Below are 17,198 nucleotides of genomic sequence, written 5' to 3'. Positions count from 1 at the left end.
CTTCTCTTCATCAACAAGGCATTTCTGTCCACAGAACAGCTGTTCCCTGGTAGTCTTGATCAGTGAAGTTCACCAAATCATTTTTCAGAGTGAAAATGCTATGTTTTATTGGCATACGTTAACCTTTCCTCCCAATGTACCAAAATATTTCACGAGGTCAACGTCAGCTGTAGCGAGCAATGTTGGATAGGACCAGCCCTCCAGAATAAAACACTGATCCTAGTTGGGGCTAAAAATTAACAGAAAACTTGAGAATATTTTAAACACAATGGGTGCATGCAGATGAATATGGAAAATGTGCAGATGTTTTTCTGTCTTAAAGTTAATGCCTTTTTGTATGGACTTATATGCGACCTGTGTGTAATATGTGAGCCTACCCCTTTAACAGTATTACCCAAAGTCCTGTGTAGTTGATGCAAATGAAGATTCCATGTGTCTTATGCATTTGGTGGCAGCAGCACTGAATGAGCAAAAACGTCAGCCAACAAAGCAAATAAACTGTACTTTTCAGTTCGGCAGAGGTGAGTCTGTGGGGTGTAACCCTTAGTGAGTCCATGCTTTCATTCTGCTATTGTCAGAAAGAAATTTTACTGTTCTGATATTTATTTCTATTAAGTTTATACCTGGGTGCTGCAGTGGTTAGTACTGCTGCCTTACCACTGAAGTCACATTTTTGGCATAGCTGCCATCAGGACACTTAAAAGACCATTGCACTGTTAAAATCCACTCAAGCCTAGTTCAGTTTATCCTTTCCCATTGACTTAAATACATTTCGCCGAGTTTGGCAAAGTTCCCAAACATTTTCACAATTTCACCAAACACAAGGTGAAGTAAATTTAGCAGGTTCTTTCATTATTACTTACTGGATGTTTTTCCATTTTTTTGCACCATTTTGAATAAACTCTAGACCTTTTTGTGCATGAAAATCCCAGTCGAAATCACTGAAATCACATTTTTCCTCATTATCGTATTTAGTGTGAGCAATAACTTAACTCCTGACCTGCATTTACATGATTGTATGCATTGCTCTGCTTCCACATGATTGGCTGATTAGATTACTGCATGGATTTGATAGATTATTAATTTAGGCAGGTGTACAGTTCTTAATAATTTGCTCAGTGAGAGTGTATATCAAATATATATTAACATTGCATGCAGTTTAAAATAAAAAAACTTGCTAAAGACAAAATTAGTCAGAATAGGAAGCATTTAAATATTAATCAAGACAGGTAATCTAAATAAATAGTGCTTTCCATGCTTTGTCAGAAGTTAAGATAATCAGCAATTTCATCTCACACCCTGCAATTGATTTAATTAGAAATAAACTAATTACACAGGCCAAAAACAAGCTGACAAAACCCCAAATGTAGGCATGCTCTGATTGATCGTCCACCAATCGAAATCGGCCAACTTTCACTAAAAAGAGACTCGATAAAAAGGCCGATGTCAAAAGTGATTTTTCAGCCCCTGTTTTTCTAAGGTTTACGGTAATTTAGTTATAGTGCTCCTTTAGACAAGGTATTACGGTAATTGAGCCAGTGCATGTCTTTATTTTTTTTTGCAGCAACCTTCCTGCAGTGTAAACACAAAGCAGTGAGTCAAGGTTTGTTTTATTTGTATATTAGTCTTTACATTCAAGTAAGTGGAGCAATAAACAAAACAAGTAATCAGCAAAGTCATCCTGTGCAACTAGACAAAGCACAAGAAAAGCTACTTTAAGGAATTCACACCTTAATGTTGTCCTTTAAATTAAAACGGACACTGCTTGAGTTTGGACAGTGTGCTTGTTGAAAATGCACCAGTTTACAATTTTAATTGGAAAAAGAAATGGTAAAGACGAATTTGCTGCTTAGTAAACAATAGGTCTTTTTTAAAGATCTGTACTCTGTTTATTATTTGTTGCTGTGTGTCATACAACATAGGTGTTGGTAAGAAACAAGTACTACATAATTAAATATTGTAACCCACATTTTATAATTACACCTCAAGAATTAAGAATATCTAATTGATATACTGAAGAAAAAACACACCTGTATGAATACAGTAAAGGTAAATTTTAACAGCAAAAAACTGTACAGCAATTAATGATTTAAAATAATTAAAATGTGTAAATTCATGTACTGTATATCTATATTTAAGTGTTTAATTACTAATTCATTAATTTATTGTGTGACAATATATGCGCATGGGTGACAGTTTATGTGCCATATTTTTCTGAGAGAGACGTGTCCTTGACGAATCTTTCAAAAAAAGGGGTTCCACATTACGTGGTATGGGATGAAACTGCTGACACTGCATTTTGTGACCTACCGTAAAGCAGACCCTAATATCAGCACTATTTTTGATGGCTTGTCTCTGGCATGTCATCCTCCAGGCCTATGCTTCGGACACAGGGCTGGATGCCGTGCTGAGCCAAAGAATTGATGGTGTTGAATACCCCGTTATGTTCCTGAGCCAGAAACTGCTGGACAGAGAAATCAGGTATGTGGAGGTGGAACAAGAAGCTTCGAGTGATTACAATGGCAGTTACACAGCTGAGGTATTACCTTCTAGGCCTAGTCACTGATCATGTTGCTCTACAATGTATGGTGGTGCACAAGGAGTCAAATTTGTGAGTCACAAGATGATTTTTGGACCTACAGCCTTATAAGTATACTGTCATTTATCACAGGGGCTCTAACCAAGCCAACGGAGATTCTCTTTCTCAGTGGGTATGGGACCTTGGTGGGCCATGTCACAAATGTGCACATGGGAGACAGTTTACAGCATGCCTCTTAAAGACATCACTTCCACCTCTCAAGACCCCACTTGATGACGACATCCCTTTCGGTTCTGGTCCCCTCAAGATCCCACCCTGTCTCCATTATATAAATTCACCATCATCATACTATGCATCAGTTCCATATCAAACTCATGTCTGTAAAGACGTTTTCTTTTTTTGGAATTTTCTTCAAGTATACAGGGTGGCAATCCCCTAACCTTTATGCTCATAAGGCTTATTACACACTTACACACACACACACACACACACACACACACACACACACACACACACATTTTTTTTTTGTTACAGAAATGGTGAAAATTACTATTTTTAATTAAGCATTGTTTCCGATAGGTACACTACAGAAAACACTAAACAATATGACAGCTTGTAATCATGAGCAGCATTTTGTTTTCTTTTATGCCATATGTATTATGGATAAATATTTTTGGACATATTTTATTAGTTAAAACATGTATTTCAAGGAAATTAATAAATAAAAATAAATAAAATATTTTATATATATTTTATATATTATATACTTTATTTATTTTAGTATTTTATGGTCCTGAACAATAAGCCTTCAGAATTTAATTTTGTTAATACAAATTAACAGTTAATACTTAAAAGGGATAAAGAAAAAAAAAGTATCGGCCTTAAAAAACCTGATCGGAGCATCCCTACCCAAATGTTCTTAACATATTTACTATTTATTTATTAGAACACCATTTTTAAGTAATTGCATTTCAGTTGAGAAGAACAAACAAAATTCAGAGTTCTAAAATTCCAGTTGATTTTCTATTTTTTTTATTAATGTGCCACATTCACTACCTCTACTGAGCACTGTCCCTATGCCAGTAGTCTCCAAGTTCATTCTTGCAGAACCCTCTGGGTGTTTGTTTCCACCAGTTTCACAATTGGTGAGTCGTTGTGCCTCAAACTGATCTCATTTTTTAATTCGATGGTTGTTTATTTTCTCATACTATTCTGCATTCAGAAAAGCAGCAAAACGCAAGATTTGTATTCACAATAAATTTAGACATATAAATTTACCAAAGCTTTAAGTTCTTAACTCTTTTTGTCATTTTTCTATAATCCATCCATCCATCCATCCATTTTCCAACCCGCTGAATCCGAACACAGGGTCACGGGGGTCTGCCGGAGCCAATCCCAGCCAACACAGGGCACAAGGCAGGGAACCAATCCTGGGCAGGGTGCCAACCCACCGCAGGACATTTTTCTATAATACAACAGCAAAATATACCCCTTAGGACACTAAAGCCTACAAGGCTGCAAACTACTTACATTATCATTAGTAAATAATGGATTAACCAGTCACCATGAAAAATTGGAATAAAAAGTTGATGATGAAAACCTGAAATACCAAGATAAAAGCACTAAACTTTCTCCTTGCAACACGCATAAATGCTTGGTACATACCAATACAGTTCAGTAAAATCATTGGTGTTGAGATTGTCATCTTTCTGTTACCTGCCCTAGTGTTTACTCTGTTTATCATTAATTGTCATTATTTGAATACAATTAAGGGAGCAAACTACACAGGAAAAGACAAATTAATAAGAAAAAGACAAAACAGTTAAAGTTAAGAACTTAAAACTATGGTAAAAGTACTGTTTTTCTATTAATGTAAATATAATACTACTAAATGCAGAGGAAAGAGGAACATATCAGCTAATTAAAGGTATAAATGACTGACTGATTATGAAGCTGGTTGAAACAAAAATCTGCAGCCATAGGGGTCCTCAAGGAGTGAGCCTGGGAATCACTGTCATATTCTTTTGTTCGTGATTTCTATACTGAGACCTTAGAAAGGGGAACAATACAGTAGTGGATTACACCCATTAAAACAATGCAGTTGTTGACATGCTCAATCATTCCCCTTCCCCGTCAACAAATACCTCACTACGAAGCAACCAGAATAACGAAAAGTTTCAAAAGTATTAGTACCAGTGTTCTTGGTGTTAAAAAATGTGCACCTAAGAGATGCCGAGATATATTCCAACTCAGTCTTTTCTACAGAGATTACATCTTGCCTGAAGAAGGGGCCTGAGTTGCCTCGAAAGCTTGCATATTGTAATCTTTCTAGTTAGCCAATAAAAGGTGTCATTTTGCTTGGCTTTTCTCTACAGAGAAAATAAACACAACACTTCTCAGGCATTAAAATAGAAATAGCATGTGCCAGTAGGGGTCAGTGTTTACTCATTTTAAAGTATTTGCACTAAAGGAGGAAAAAATTCCTCCATTATACACAGTTTACATGATACTACAAACTCATTAAAGTTTCATTATTTTCAGGCTTGTGACATGAAAGCCTGTGTTTGTTGCTTTCCATTGCACTGTGTAAATAAAAAATTGTGAAGGCACTGCCTGATTTGCACATTTGTACATTTTTAAAACATCTCCAATTTTACATTGTGCTACCATACTGTACATCAATGTAGAAGGGAGATGAATATCAGATGAAGGCAGTGGTTTATACACTGATACAGATTGCTGGCACTGAAATGTAACCATGATTAATTAAAAATGGACTTGCTAGTGTAGAATTTTTTTTCTATGACATCTTTAAGTAAATATTCTCTTATTGTGTGGATCTGGTCTACTTTTATAAGGCTAGCAATTACTCTGCTATGCACACATTGTAGTGATCGGGTTGGCAGAATGAAGCGTTTTGCTATTAATGTTTAAAAGTCAGGATAGACAGAAGAACAACTGTAATCAAGACACTTATCATCTTAGTTAACAGCGTAATTCAGCATAGACTAGCTACAGCTGTAAAAGCTAGTGACATGAGACTCTTTTTGGTCAATTTCTATTCAACTTGTACTGTTATTATTACATAAAGCAGGCCTGGAAAATACTAAGAAGGCTTTTGTACACAAGTAGGCAACTATGTATAAAATGATGTCCATCATGCTATACCAGGTTTATACTTACTTGACAAACTTATCCACATGTGACATAGATTCTTCAAAGTTTTTTCCACCAACCTCTTGACAATGAAGGCCAATAAAATGAGGCTTGTATGTATGTACAGTCTGCAATGAAAAAGAATATTGTTAGTATTGCAGATCACTGTAAAAAATGAATAAAGAATAAAAAAATGTAAATGCCTACAATTATCATTTTAAAAATATATATTACTCATTTTTATGAATGATAGATAATAAAAGTCATAAAATCCTTTAATAATTTAGTAACTAGTCTGATCAAGTGAACGGTTTGCCAGAAACAGACAGGGCAATAGGGAATCCATACTGGAGATACAGAGCAATTGTGGACAGAATGAGTCTGCCAGGAGTAGTATCACTTGTAAATCTAGTTGAAGCAGACTCCTGGTGGAGGTGGCATTGCAATTCATGTCATAACAAGTCCAAAAAAAATGAATTCCAGATGAGACAATCCCAACTATCTAAGTGCAGACAGTCCAGGAGCAAAATATGGTGCTTAGTCCCGTAACTGATGGAACAATTTTAATGACCATCCCTGATTCTGAGAAACTCAAAGTAAATCCTGGGCGAGGCGGGTATAAAATCTGTTACCTGTTAAGAGAAAAAATCGTATCTGAAGGCGGGAGGTGAGTTGAACAAGAGCTCAGCTGACAGGAAAGAGAAGAGACCAGAAACAGAGAGATAAGATCGAGAAGTGAGTGGGTGAGTGAGTTAAGAGTGTTCTAGTGGTGAACAAGTAGAATTTGCGCTGTTCTTTTTTGGATATTGTGTGATTCCCTTTAATTTTTCCTCCCTTTGTGTTTGGCATAATAAAACCATGCCTTTTGAGTTAAGGTGGCACGCAGAGAAGCTTCCATTACAATAATAAGAAACATGGTTTAAAAATGGCTTGACATTTTTACGGAAAAGAAATTCTACCCAAATGGGCATACTTAATCACAGTCAACAGCAGTAATTTGGAGACAATGCTGAGTGTTCCAGTTCAAGCAAAGCAATTAAATATAGAACGAAATGAAAGGATTAATTCAAAGTATGCAGCTCATTCAATAAAACCTGGGGCTGTTTAAACGTGCTGTAATTGGCCGTGTTATTTCATCCATATATGTAAGCCTAAACTTTTAAAACCATGTAAACACTGCTCTAACTCAGAATGATTACATACCTTAGATCAGAGCCTGTGTGATGAACCTGTAAGAAGGTGAGAAACTCAAAGTCTCAAATTATATGTAAAAAAATAAATAAATAAATAATACAGTGATTAGCACTGATGCCTTACAGATCCAGCATCATTCGTTTGAGTCTCACATCTGGTCATTATCCATGTGGAGTCTGAACGTGTGGCTTTTACTTCCACATCCTCACAGACATGCAGGTTAAATATAACTGGCAACTCTAAACTGGCCTTACAAGGGTTTTTGCATAAGCTGGCCCTTCCGACGGACTGGTACCCTGTCCAGGACTGTTTCCTGCCTTGAGCTCAGCACTGCCAAGATAGGCTCTACTTCATCATGACCCCAAGGTGGATTAAGTGGCTTTGACAATGCTATTTTTTAAAATTTTACTAGTTTCCTGCATTACGGCCATTATCTCTAAATGTTTTTTTTTTTTTTTACTTTTTCTGCAGCACCCACAACATTCACCAGCTGCACCCATGAACACAAGTAGTCCTTACACAACTTGCTGTTAATCACACATCAGCAGCACTGTTTCTTTCATTAAAAGTACAACGGATGAGCCACATGATTTTAATTGATACAATATAAAATGTACTCATTAATGGGTTCTGAAAGTGACCAGCAGTGAAAAAATTACTGGAGATGGATGATTCTTTTTCTGATAGCCACATTGAGAACTGTACTTAATTTCCAGTAGAGAGAAATACACACTCTTCAACAAGGGTCCTGAGAGCTCCCTACTTCCTAGCTCCCCTTCATCAAGTCAGTGAAAAAATATTAAAACAGGCCTTCTGCAGACCTTATAGTACAGCAGGAGGAAGTCTGGAAAGAAAGTGAAGGATAAGTACAAATAAAGTAAGAAAGAAATTAACTCTCAGAAAGTATGTGGTCAAACATCACTTACATCGGTCTACAATTCTACTACAGTAATTAACACCAAATAAACTGGGCTAGAAAGTTTTTCTTTATCTCCATGCTTCCATTTCATTAGCATAACAAAATAAGGCCAATTGTATCTTATAAAATAATAAGAGAGTCTGGAAATACTGATAGGAACTGACAGGTTTTGGAGTGTTGTAGACGGTCTTTGATACTGAATAAAACACTTCATAATGTGTTAAATTTGAAAATAATGCCAGGATATTTTGAATGGTGTGCCAAAGACATTTAGAATGCCTTTACACAAAAACAGTCCAAAATTAAGAAAGATTCCTTGAAAAGAATAAAGTGAAAGTGCTCATGTCATTTTATAATATACTGCAACCAAAATTCAGCAGCACAATAAAGAATAGACCGAGAGCCAACAACAAAAAAGTCCATTGAGGAATACAAAACGCCATCATTTTTGATGCTGTATTTTTATATACTAATAAAAGAAACAAACAGTGCATTAAAAATAACTTTAAAAACATACAATGAAGTTGATCACATTTTCTGATTTCTTTAGAGTATGAACCACAAAATAACTTTATTGTTTCAGCTTTCAGCAATATTCTACATATAGTGCCAGGCTGAAAAAGGAAATTACTACATATTTTTCCCAACACTTAAAACATTATATGTATAAATATTGCATATCCTGATTCTACGTGCCATTTCTTGTCAAGTCTGACTTCCAACAATTATTGAAGTTAGCATATCCGGTTTCCTCCCACAGTCCAAATACATGCAGGTGAGGTGAGCTGGTGTTGTTAATTTAGCCGTAGTGTGTGCAAATGTGTGTGTGTGTGTGTGTGTGTTCACCCCAAGATGGACTGGAGCCTTGTCCAGGGATTGTTCCTGCCTTAAGCCTAGTGCTTGCTGGGATAGGCTCCAGTTTTCCTGTGACCTTGCTAAGGGTAAGCAGATTTGAAAATGGTTGAATAGATGGAGATCTGTATACAGTAGATGCCATGTAAGGGAGATGTGACTGTGAGGAGTGTTCAGCTAGCAAGATGCTCTCAGGAACATAGGCCCTGGGTAGGATGACACTGGGTAGGGCTAAGTCCAACATTATGGCTAAGAGACAGAGAGAGAGAGAAAAAATGTTAAGAGGATGGGTCCTATATACTGTATATGGGTGTGAGAATACATGGCCTGCTTGGAGTCAGAATACCCTGCATTTCTTAAGGGCATTAGGGAGCAGTGCCAACACAATCATGAGAGAGTGACAGAGAGACTGTCTGAGTGGAGCCATGTAATACTCTCCTAGGACACTAGATGGGACAATTGACCTTGGTGGTGGGCAGCAATGTCTAGCCCTCTATCTAAATAGACTAGGATAAAAAAAAAAGACGTTCCTACACTCCCTGCTAACTAGAGAGAACACAGTCCTGAAAGGGAATGTAGGGTATTTTACTGTCCCTAAACAGACAGGGTAACTGTTAACTGTAACTGTTAACAGTTAACTGTAACTGTTAACAGTTAACTGTATTGGGGACTTGGCCCTTTAAGACCAACCAAAACAATGTGAAGGAACAATAGAAACACCATGAGGGACCTTAGTGTCAATGAAGTAGATGAAAGTGATTCTGGAGTTTGACAGGAAGTGATCCCATGATTCGGGCCTACAGTGCCTCTTTAACAAAGACAGAATAATCAGAGATATGGACAGCAGTTCAATTGGTGACAGAAACAGAGGCAAGGGTCTAGGAGAGAGAAATTGTCTGTAAAGTGAGCACTTGGTGGCACTCTGGTGAGCAAATGGTTACCCATCACACTAAAATGACAAGGTGCAAACGTGCGAGTTAGGCCCAGAGGTGCAGCAGGTTTATTCTTTTCTGATTAGTTTCTGTCTGTCAAGTATACAGCTGCTCACAATGCTCACAAAAGTAAGAGTTTCCAGGTGCGACAATACACTAAGCACTGCTCTGTAAAATATAGCTGATAAGATAATGCAGAGTGGGACGAGCAAGTTAAGAAACAGAAATGTTGAAAGAAATGCAAGAAAAATGGTGATTTATTTAAACAGATCAATAAAGCAGAATCCAATAACAGAAGCAGTAGGTCATACACACAAAAGCAATACATTGAAACAGAGTTCAAGATTAGAAAAAATGCACTTGCAAAAGAAGCAGTCAAAGTATGACGCAAATATTCAAAGAACAGGGATCAAGACAGGAACTGAATTGCAAAGCAAAAGTCACAATACAGAAAAACAAAGTCCATAAAACATACTAAACTCTAAATAAATGTACTAGGCAAGGAGTTGGCTGTCATAAGTGCAAAATTGCAAATGCTAGAGCAAATCCAATATCCTAATCTCTACTCTTTATATTCTCAACCTCTCCAAATTGTGATTGCTGCCATGCAACAGACTCGGCAGTAGGATATCAGTAGCAAACAATAATTGAATGGGTGCGCTTAATACGTCCCTTGCATTACTCTCTGTGTTCATTCCTTCCAGAAATTATTTTTGTGAATAAAAGCTCCATGTTCAGTCCATTTCTATCACTTGTGCATTGTGCTGGGTGTGAAGGGCTGCCTTGCGGCATTCTCCAATCACACAGTCATGATGATATTTGCTCAAGGACAAAAATTTTCAAACTGCTTTGGTATGGTAACGACAAGAGTCTTCCCATCAGCCTTCCCAGCTATATTGAATTTTGGAAACGGAACATAAAGGTATTGAACTGGTCAGTCAAAATATACTATGTGTTGCTTGAGAACTTAAAATTTCAGAAACCAGAAAGCAATTTTATATGTTCTATAACAAATAAGTTTGATCCAGTCAATATTTAAAAGTAAGAAATGGATCATGAAAACGCTTAAAAAATTCACTTGCACGGTCTCAAATATTAAACCATGAACATATTTACTTTAGCCTTAATAGAAAAGTAGCATGTGAAAAGTAATGTCGGTTGCTATACTGATTCTGGAATGCAGTTTTTCTCATCCAAACCTACAAATTCGTTTCGTGTGTCAATGACAGTTCTGCTCAATAACTGAAGAAACTCTGCACCGGTATTTTGTTATGCTATACAGTAGCAGGAAAATTCAATGGTGCTAAAAACACAACTTGTTTGTACAATGTAAAGAATCATTTAAAGGATCAGGTTAATAAAATTTTCAAATTGAAAAGATGAGTTCTAAACAAGCCAATATGATGTTGGCTTTAAACCCTAGTTTGTGCTGCCTAAATTATTATGTGCATGTGTGATTGCTTCTGTAGTCATTTTCTAAATATATTGCTATTGCTCCTTTTATGTCAATTTCCTTAAATATAAAATAACATAGCATTCTTATACCCAGTTAACAAATTCTGTATCACAGATTACAAAAGCCTATGCTGGCAGCACTGAACACAAAGCAGGAAGGTCCTAGACAGGGCACCACACCACTCCATCACATCAAACCCTATTTATAAGTTTGTGGTCCTGTTGGCCGGAATAGTTTTGCCTGTTATATTTACTTCACTGAATACTTTTTTAATGTTACAATATGGATGATGAAAAATGTTGATTTTGCAGAGTGCTACAGAAAGTATTTGTACATTAACACAGCTGTAATTTAACACAAGGAAAAAAAATCCTTGATAGCACTTTGGAGAATCTCACTTAAAAACATGAAAATGACAAAAGGTCTATGATGCATCTGAAATGTTTTCAAGCTTTACATGATCACAAAATGGAAACAAAAATGTGAAAGAGAAATAAATGGACTGCTGACTCAGAATCACAGCTCACAAGGAAATGTAAAAGTGGTGGTGATTTTGAGTGTATGAATAAAAGGAACAGTGCAGAAATGACTGTATGCACTGTAATAAAGCGACCGGAAAAAAGTGATCAGGACTGTTTACTCCCATTCTTATTTTTCCTAAATGTAAAAATGCTCTTGCTAAGAAATCAGGTAAATATTGCCTTTTGTAATTTGTCATCTTTAAAAGCATAACCGAGTTTTACTCGTGAAACAGAGAGGCACGGGCATAGTTATTTAACTGTCTAACACAGAAATAAAAGTTCATACAGTACATTCATCCATTTTCTAACATGCTTATACAGGTCAGGGCCACTGTTTTAGGTAGGCTGGTAAGTAAGCAAAGAAGAACACCTTACTGATTTATCAAAAACTGAGATAAGTACAGAAAAATGAATTATAAAGGCTTTCCATGAATCTCCATTTTGGATGAAGTCTGCTTTTTCAACCTTTTAACTGGTTTAACTAACTATGCAGAAGGCACTGAAAGCCTTTCGTAATAAACTACTCACCTATTGCTTATGGCTGTCAAACTATTAGTTGTTTTCTTCTGTATCCTTTCTTTGCAGCAAATGAGTCAAAATTATACATTAACAAGTCAGAGGTTAACACAAGTACATATGCTAAAAGACAACAAGAGTACTCAATAGAACAAGAAGATGTGTAATTAATACAAGTGTCAGTCCAAGCAACTTGGATTCGGAGAGAATGTCACATTTAACAACTTCAATTAGTAATTCTTGTAACCTTGAGGATGTCAGGTTACAGAACTAGTGATCACTGAAAATAACTGATAAGACTATCTCACAGCTCAATTTCAAATGAATTAATCACCATGTACTGCACATACTGTGAGGTCGATGTGGAATATGAACTGGCACACTACGTGAAAGTGGTGTTGTCGCTGTCTGTGTTATATTTTGTAATTAGAAATTGGGGAGGATGTATCATAAAAACTCAGGGAAGTCTACATTCCTTTTGGTGTGGGCAACAGGGCTGCAATGTAATTTTCTCTCGTGAATGCTCACTAGTTTTTAATTCTTGCACAAACAGGTCTCTTCCCCCATGACTTGCAACAAAAACAAACCTGTTGTAAGTTGCTAGGGGTGTCAGTCACTCTTCACAATTGGCATTTAAGAATAAGACACCTGATTGCAAAAGAGATTTCAAAAGTAGCCCATAATAGTGTTTCTGGCCTTGGAAAAATAGATGCTTCCCCATTATTGACCTCAGTTAAGGACAATAAATAAAACGGAATGACATTGACGATGTAAATTATTTTGAACAATGACGAGGAAAACACAACAGCTGCATCTGCTTTGACACTCTCTTCCCAAAACGTAATCACTTGTAGCACTTCTGAGAAGAAGAGTACCCTTGATTTCTACTGATTTTTCTTTAAGATGTGCATAAGCAATGCAGTTGTGAATATTTACAGAAGGGGGAACTGTTCTCTACAAAGGACACATTCTTCAGAGAAAGGAAAACAAAAAAAGACTTCTAGTGCAGTCAAAAATACAAAGGGAAAAATACATATATACAAATACATAGACACATATACATACTGTAGTACATGTACAGTAATATCTCAGCATTACCGGCATATTCAGTATGTCAGCACTCCAGAGAGACATCTGCATTAAAGTCATAGAGAACGAATGTGTGGTCCTTCCTGGAATAGTACCTCCAAAATGCACCTTAGGGTTTTTAAAATGTTTAATTACACTTTTGTCATGATTTATTTTTATAAGCAGTTATAACTTATAGCCTTTTATTAATTTACCAGTAATGGCGTACTGAACAATAATGTGTAGTGAATACACTCGACTTGAGCATTCCTAGTTTTCATCCTCTTTCTCTGTACGTTTAGCATTTGTTTGCTCAGAGGTTGATGCGCTTGCTGCTTCCTGAGCAGCTCTTCTTTTCTCCACCCTAGTGGCCCGCTTCTTTTCTTATTTCATCGGCATCTTTTCGTGTTAAAACTGATTAAGTCAGTGTTTGTGATGCAATTACTTAGTACTTTTTCCTTAATTTTTCACTTCAGCTGGCACTTAAGTCTTCAATCTGCTTCAAGAATGATTTAAGATATGAAGAGGTAGGGGAAGTGATGGTGAAGGTGGTAGGGATGAAAACGGCGCTCGTACACATGCTCTGCACACTGCCGAGAGTTGATTTTACAATAAAATAAAATAAAAATTAAAAGAGTAATAACCTTGGTGGTCAATCATCACCCCGAAAGCAGACAGTACACATCACGTAGTATATGTGTACCAATTTTCAGGTCAACAGGTCAAACAGTTTGTGAGCTAAATGTGATTTAAAACCCTGGACAGACAAACGGACAGCCACGGTAGCGTATTATATAAGATACAAGGTAGTCGTGCCCGTCAAGGACGGGCTGCAGGCAACTGTTATCAGTGTTGCAGGGTAAAAGTCATTAAGTGCAAAATTATTTGTACCATGATTAAATTTAGTAATAAAATGTTTTTTGTTATTTGTGCCACACGACGAATCGGGATTCGAACCCAGGTGGACAGTAGGTGGTGTTAGGTCCTAACTTTGTTCTGGCATCCGGGATCGAACCACCGACCAAGGGTAGTGTGCACTCTACCACCTGAGCTGTATGGATCTTAGTTCCAAGGCAATAATAAACATAATGAAAGTTGTTTCTAGTTTAAGTCATGTATAAAAGTGTTACATGCCATAAAATGAATGACTTATCTTTATCAAAATAAAATTATGAATCATTAACACAATCAATGCATACTTAACGAATACGTAAACTATGTTTATTCAAGTATTTAGAGCACGACAAAGTTGATTGCTGGAAGCAGCTCTTGCAGAGGCTCTTCGACGTGCGTCAGTGTTTCTTTGAAGTTGAGCTTGAATTTCAGACGCATTTGCTCGACTTTCTATAGTTCGAATGCGATCTTGTTGACGCCTTGAATTTGCATCTTCCTCGTTTTCATGAAGTCTATTTTCTCGTAGTCTTTGTCGCTCTTGCTTTCTTCTTTCGACAATTTCACCTTCAGTTGCATTTAAACGATTCTCTCGTTGTCATAAACGTTCTTGTTCTCTTCTCTCAACAATTTCAACTTGAGTTGCGTTTGACCGACTTTCTTGTTGTCGTTGCCGTTCATGTTCACGTCTTTCAACAAGTTCAGTTTCAGTGGCAGTAGAACGTTTTTGTTGAAATCGCAGACGCTCAATTTCGTGAACCAATTGTGTTTGTTCTTCCGTGCGGTTGCTTCTGTAAGCTGCAACTCATTGCCGTTCATTTTGTCTCTGCTGCGAGATTTGAACACTCTTTGCTGCTTGTCGTACTGCACGTCGCTGTTTATTCCACAGTTTTTGTTCTTCAGTAAAAATTCTTTTTGGGTTCTTCGTTTTTGGCAATTCTTGAGGTGTAGTTTGAGCACTTGAAATATCCAAAATCTTATTTCTTTTTGCATTTTCGTCTTCTTCAGTCGAGTGACTTCCTTCAGCTTTTCTTTTAATCCGATTGGTCACTCGCTTCCCAGTGCTTCGTATTTTATTTTGTTGTTGAGGCAAATGTGCAATATTCAAATTGTTTATGGTCTTTTCTTGGGTTTCTTCGTCATTAAAATGCAAGCTTGTTTCTTTTTTAGTTGGTTGGTCCAAATTTTCAAAATTCGTAGAATATCAGCCAATCAAAACACTGATGTAAACGTACCAACCAACCAACAGACAGACATGCTGAAATATATATATAGATTAGGCTGCTGTTTGTAGTGAAGCTTGTACAGAAAGCCATACCTTATACTTCTGCATATTCTATACACTACTTTTGGCAGTGTTGTAATGTGCACTATTTAAATAAAAAATTAAATGTTTGCTTAAAAATGTACTGTTTCTAACCAAAAATACATTTAAACCATTCTTTAAAATAAAAAATAAACTGGAATACTACAGTACATAATACAGCAGGTACACCTGAATAACTATCTACTGTTGAAAATATCTGTTAGTCCTTCAAATAAAATTAAAAGCCTACTGGCATATCCCTAGATGAAGAAAAGAAAAGAAGACACACTAGACACACTGATGCACAATAGCATGTGTTTTTACTGATAGCGTTATCAACTGTGGAAAACATAACCAATTTTTGCACATCAGAAGCCGCACAGTTACAGACACTCACAACAGTATTGCAGTAAACCTTTTAGGCTCAAGTTCACATACGACTGTTCTAAGGTATATAAAATGGCCTGGAAACATCTGAGTTATGACACCAAATTATATCTTATATCTGCTTTTTAACTCATACTTGCTTAAATTATGAAACTCAAAGAACAACATCTCACTATCCAACTGAATGTCTGCCTTGCAAGGTACATCCTGTTTAAAAGAATTCAAGACATATATGCAGATAAGCAGTTCACAGATCCAGTCAGCAGCAAATATACCCTTTCTTCCAGTCTCAAGAATGTGCTTTTTATTCAACCCAAATGTATGCACAGCTTAAATTTATAACCTGAATGCTATCTTTGTGTCAAGAGTGTGTGTTTTTACTTTGAGGTCTAAAATGGTACAGTGTGTGCACTGAACATACCCTATGAAGTTAATTGAAACAGGACTTCTAAAAATAAACTGGACATCTGGCCCCTGCATGGGATTGTGTTGGGATGATTCCAAAAAGGCCAGCTTATAGTGGAAGAAAAATCTGTCAAATAACAGCAGACGATTGAAGTAAGTAATTTGAAAAATCAAGAAATTATGTAGCTATTGTACATTTTCAGTGAAATTTCAATATGTGGCAGCGGCATATCTTTTCGAAAAATTAATTAAAACTGAAAAAAGTATATTTATTTGCTCAACATGACAGTTTAATCTTTTTTTTGCACAACAGAAAATATAATCAAATATAATAAAGAAAAGGCAGTCCAGTATTTCAGAATTAAAGTGTGAATAAGAGCACTCTAAAGAAACTTTTAATTAAGGAATATGCACCTTTGCTGGGTGGCTCTTGTTTGATTTATACTGTACATATTTAAATAGTGTGTCAAGAATGTAAGCTTTTATCGGCTAAGCTGATAAAAGCTTCTAGGTTGAAACCCACTAGCCCTACAGTCAGGAGTTTCAATAAATAGAACTTTACTCCAAAAAACCCAAATAGATCATAGCTTCAAGCCGAAGCACTGGTATGGCAATGCATGGACCCATACAAATTTTGTTTTAAGATTCATGTTTACAGACAATTCATTCAATCATGTCAGGACTCTCTCTTGATCTCTCTTAGCCTATCAAAAGTAACTAATCAGGGTATCTACACAAATACATTGAAAGAAAAAACAAACTAAAACTAATTAATGCCTTCTTTGTTAAGGTATCTTTGTTTATTTAAACGCTACATATTTATTAGAAAGGAAACGTGAAGATGGAGCTGCTAAGTGAATACATGTTTGAGTTGCATCTTCAGTGGGAATCTGAGACACCAACAAGAAATCAGTCCTCCACACTGAGCAGCACCTACATTGTGCACTGAGTGTGACTGGCTAGGCATGAAAGCACCATGATATCGATCAGCTACTTACTATTAGTCACAAGTTGAGCTTTCTGAAAGTTCTAGGGGAGAATAATCAGGGCAAAACA

General features: G+C 36.4%; 1 protein-coding gene across 1 annotated transcript in view; it reads right to left on the bottom strand.

Moving 5' to 3' along the window:
* LOC114646921 (inositol polyphosphate-5-phosphatase A) overlaps window positions 1-17,198 on the bottom strand; it is a 494,778-nt gene that overhangs the window by 266,674 nt on the left and 210,906 nt on the right. Inside the window, exon 3 of the mRNA XM_028795326.2 lies at window positions 5,723-5,823. Coding sequence (XP_028651159.1) covers window positions 5,723-5,823 — 101 coding nt within the window. The remainder of the gene's footprint in view (window positions 1-5,722; window positions 5,824-17,198) is intronic.

The sequence above is a fragment of the Erpetoichthys calabaricus genome, chromosome 2 (assembly GCF_900747795.2).
Source record: "Erpetoichthys calabaricus chromosome 2, fErpCal1.3, whole genome shotgun sequence".
Taxonomy (NCBI): domain Eukaryota; kingdom Metazoa; phylum Chordata; class Cladistia; order Polypteriformes; family Polypteridae; genus Erpetoichthys; species Erpetoichthys calabaricus.
This window is presented reverse-complemented; position numbering and strand designations above follow the sequence as displayed.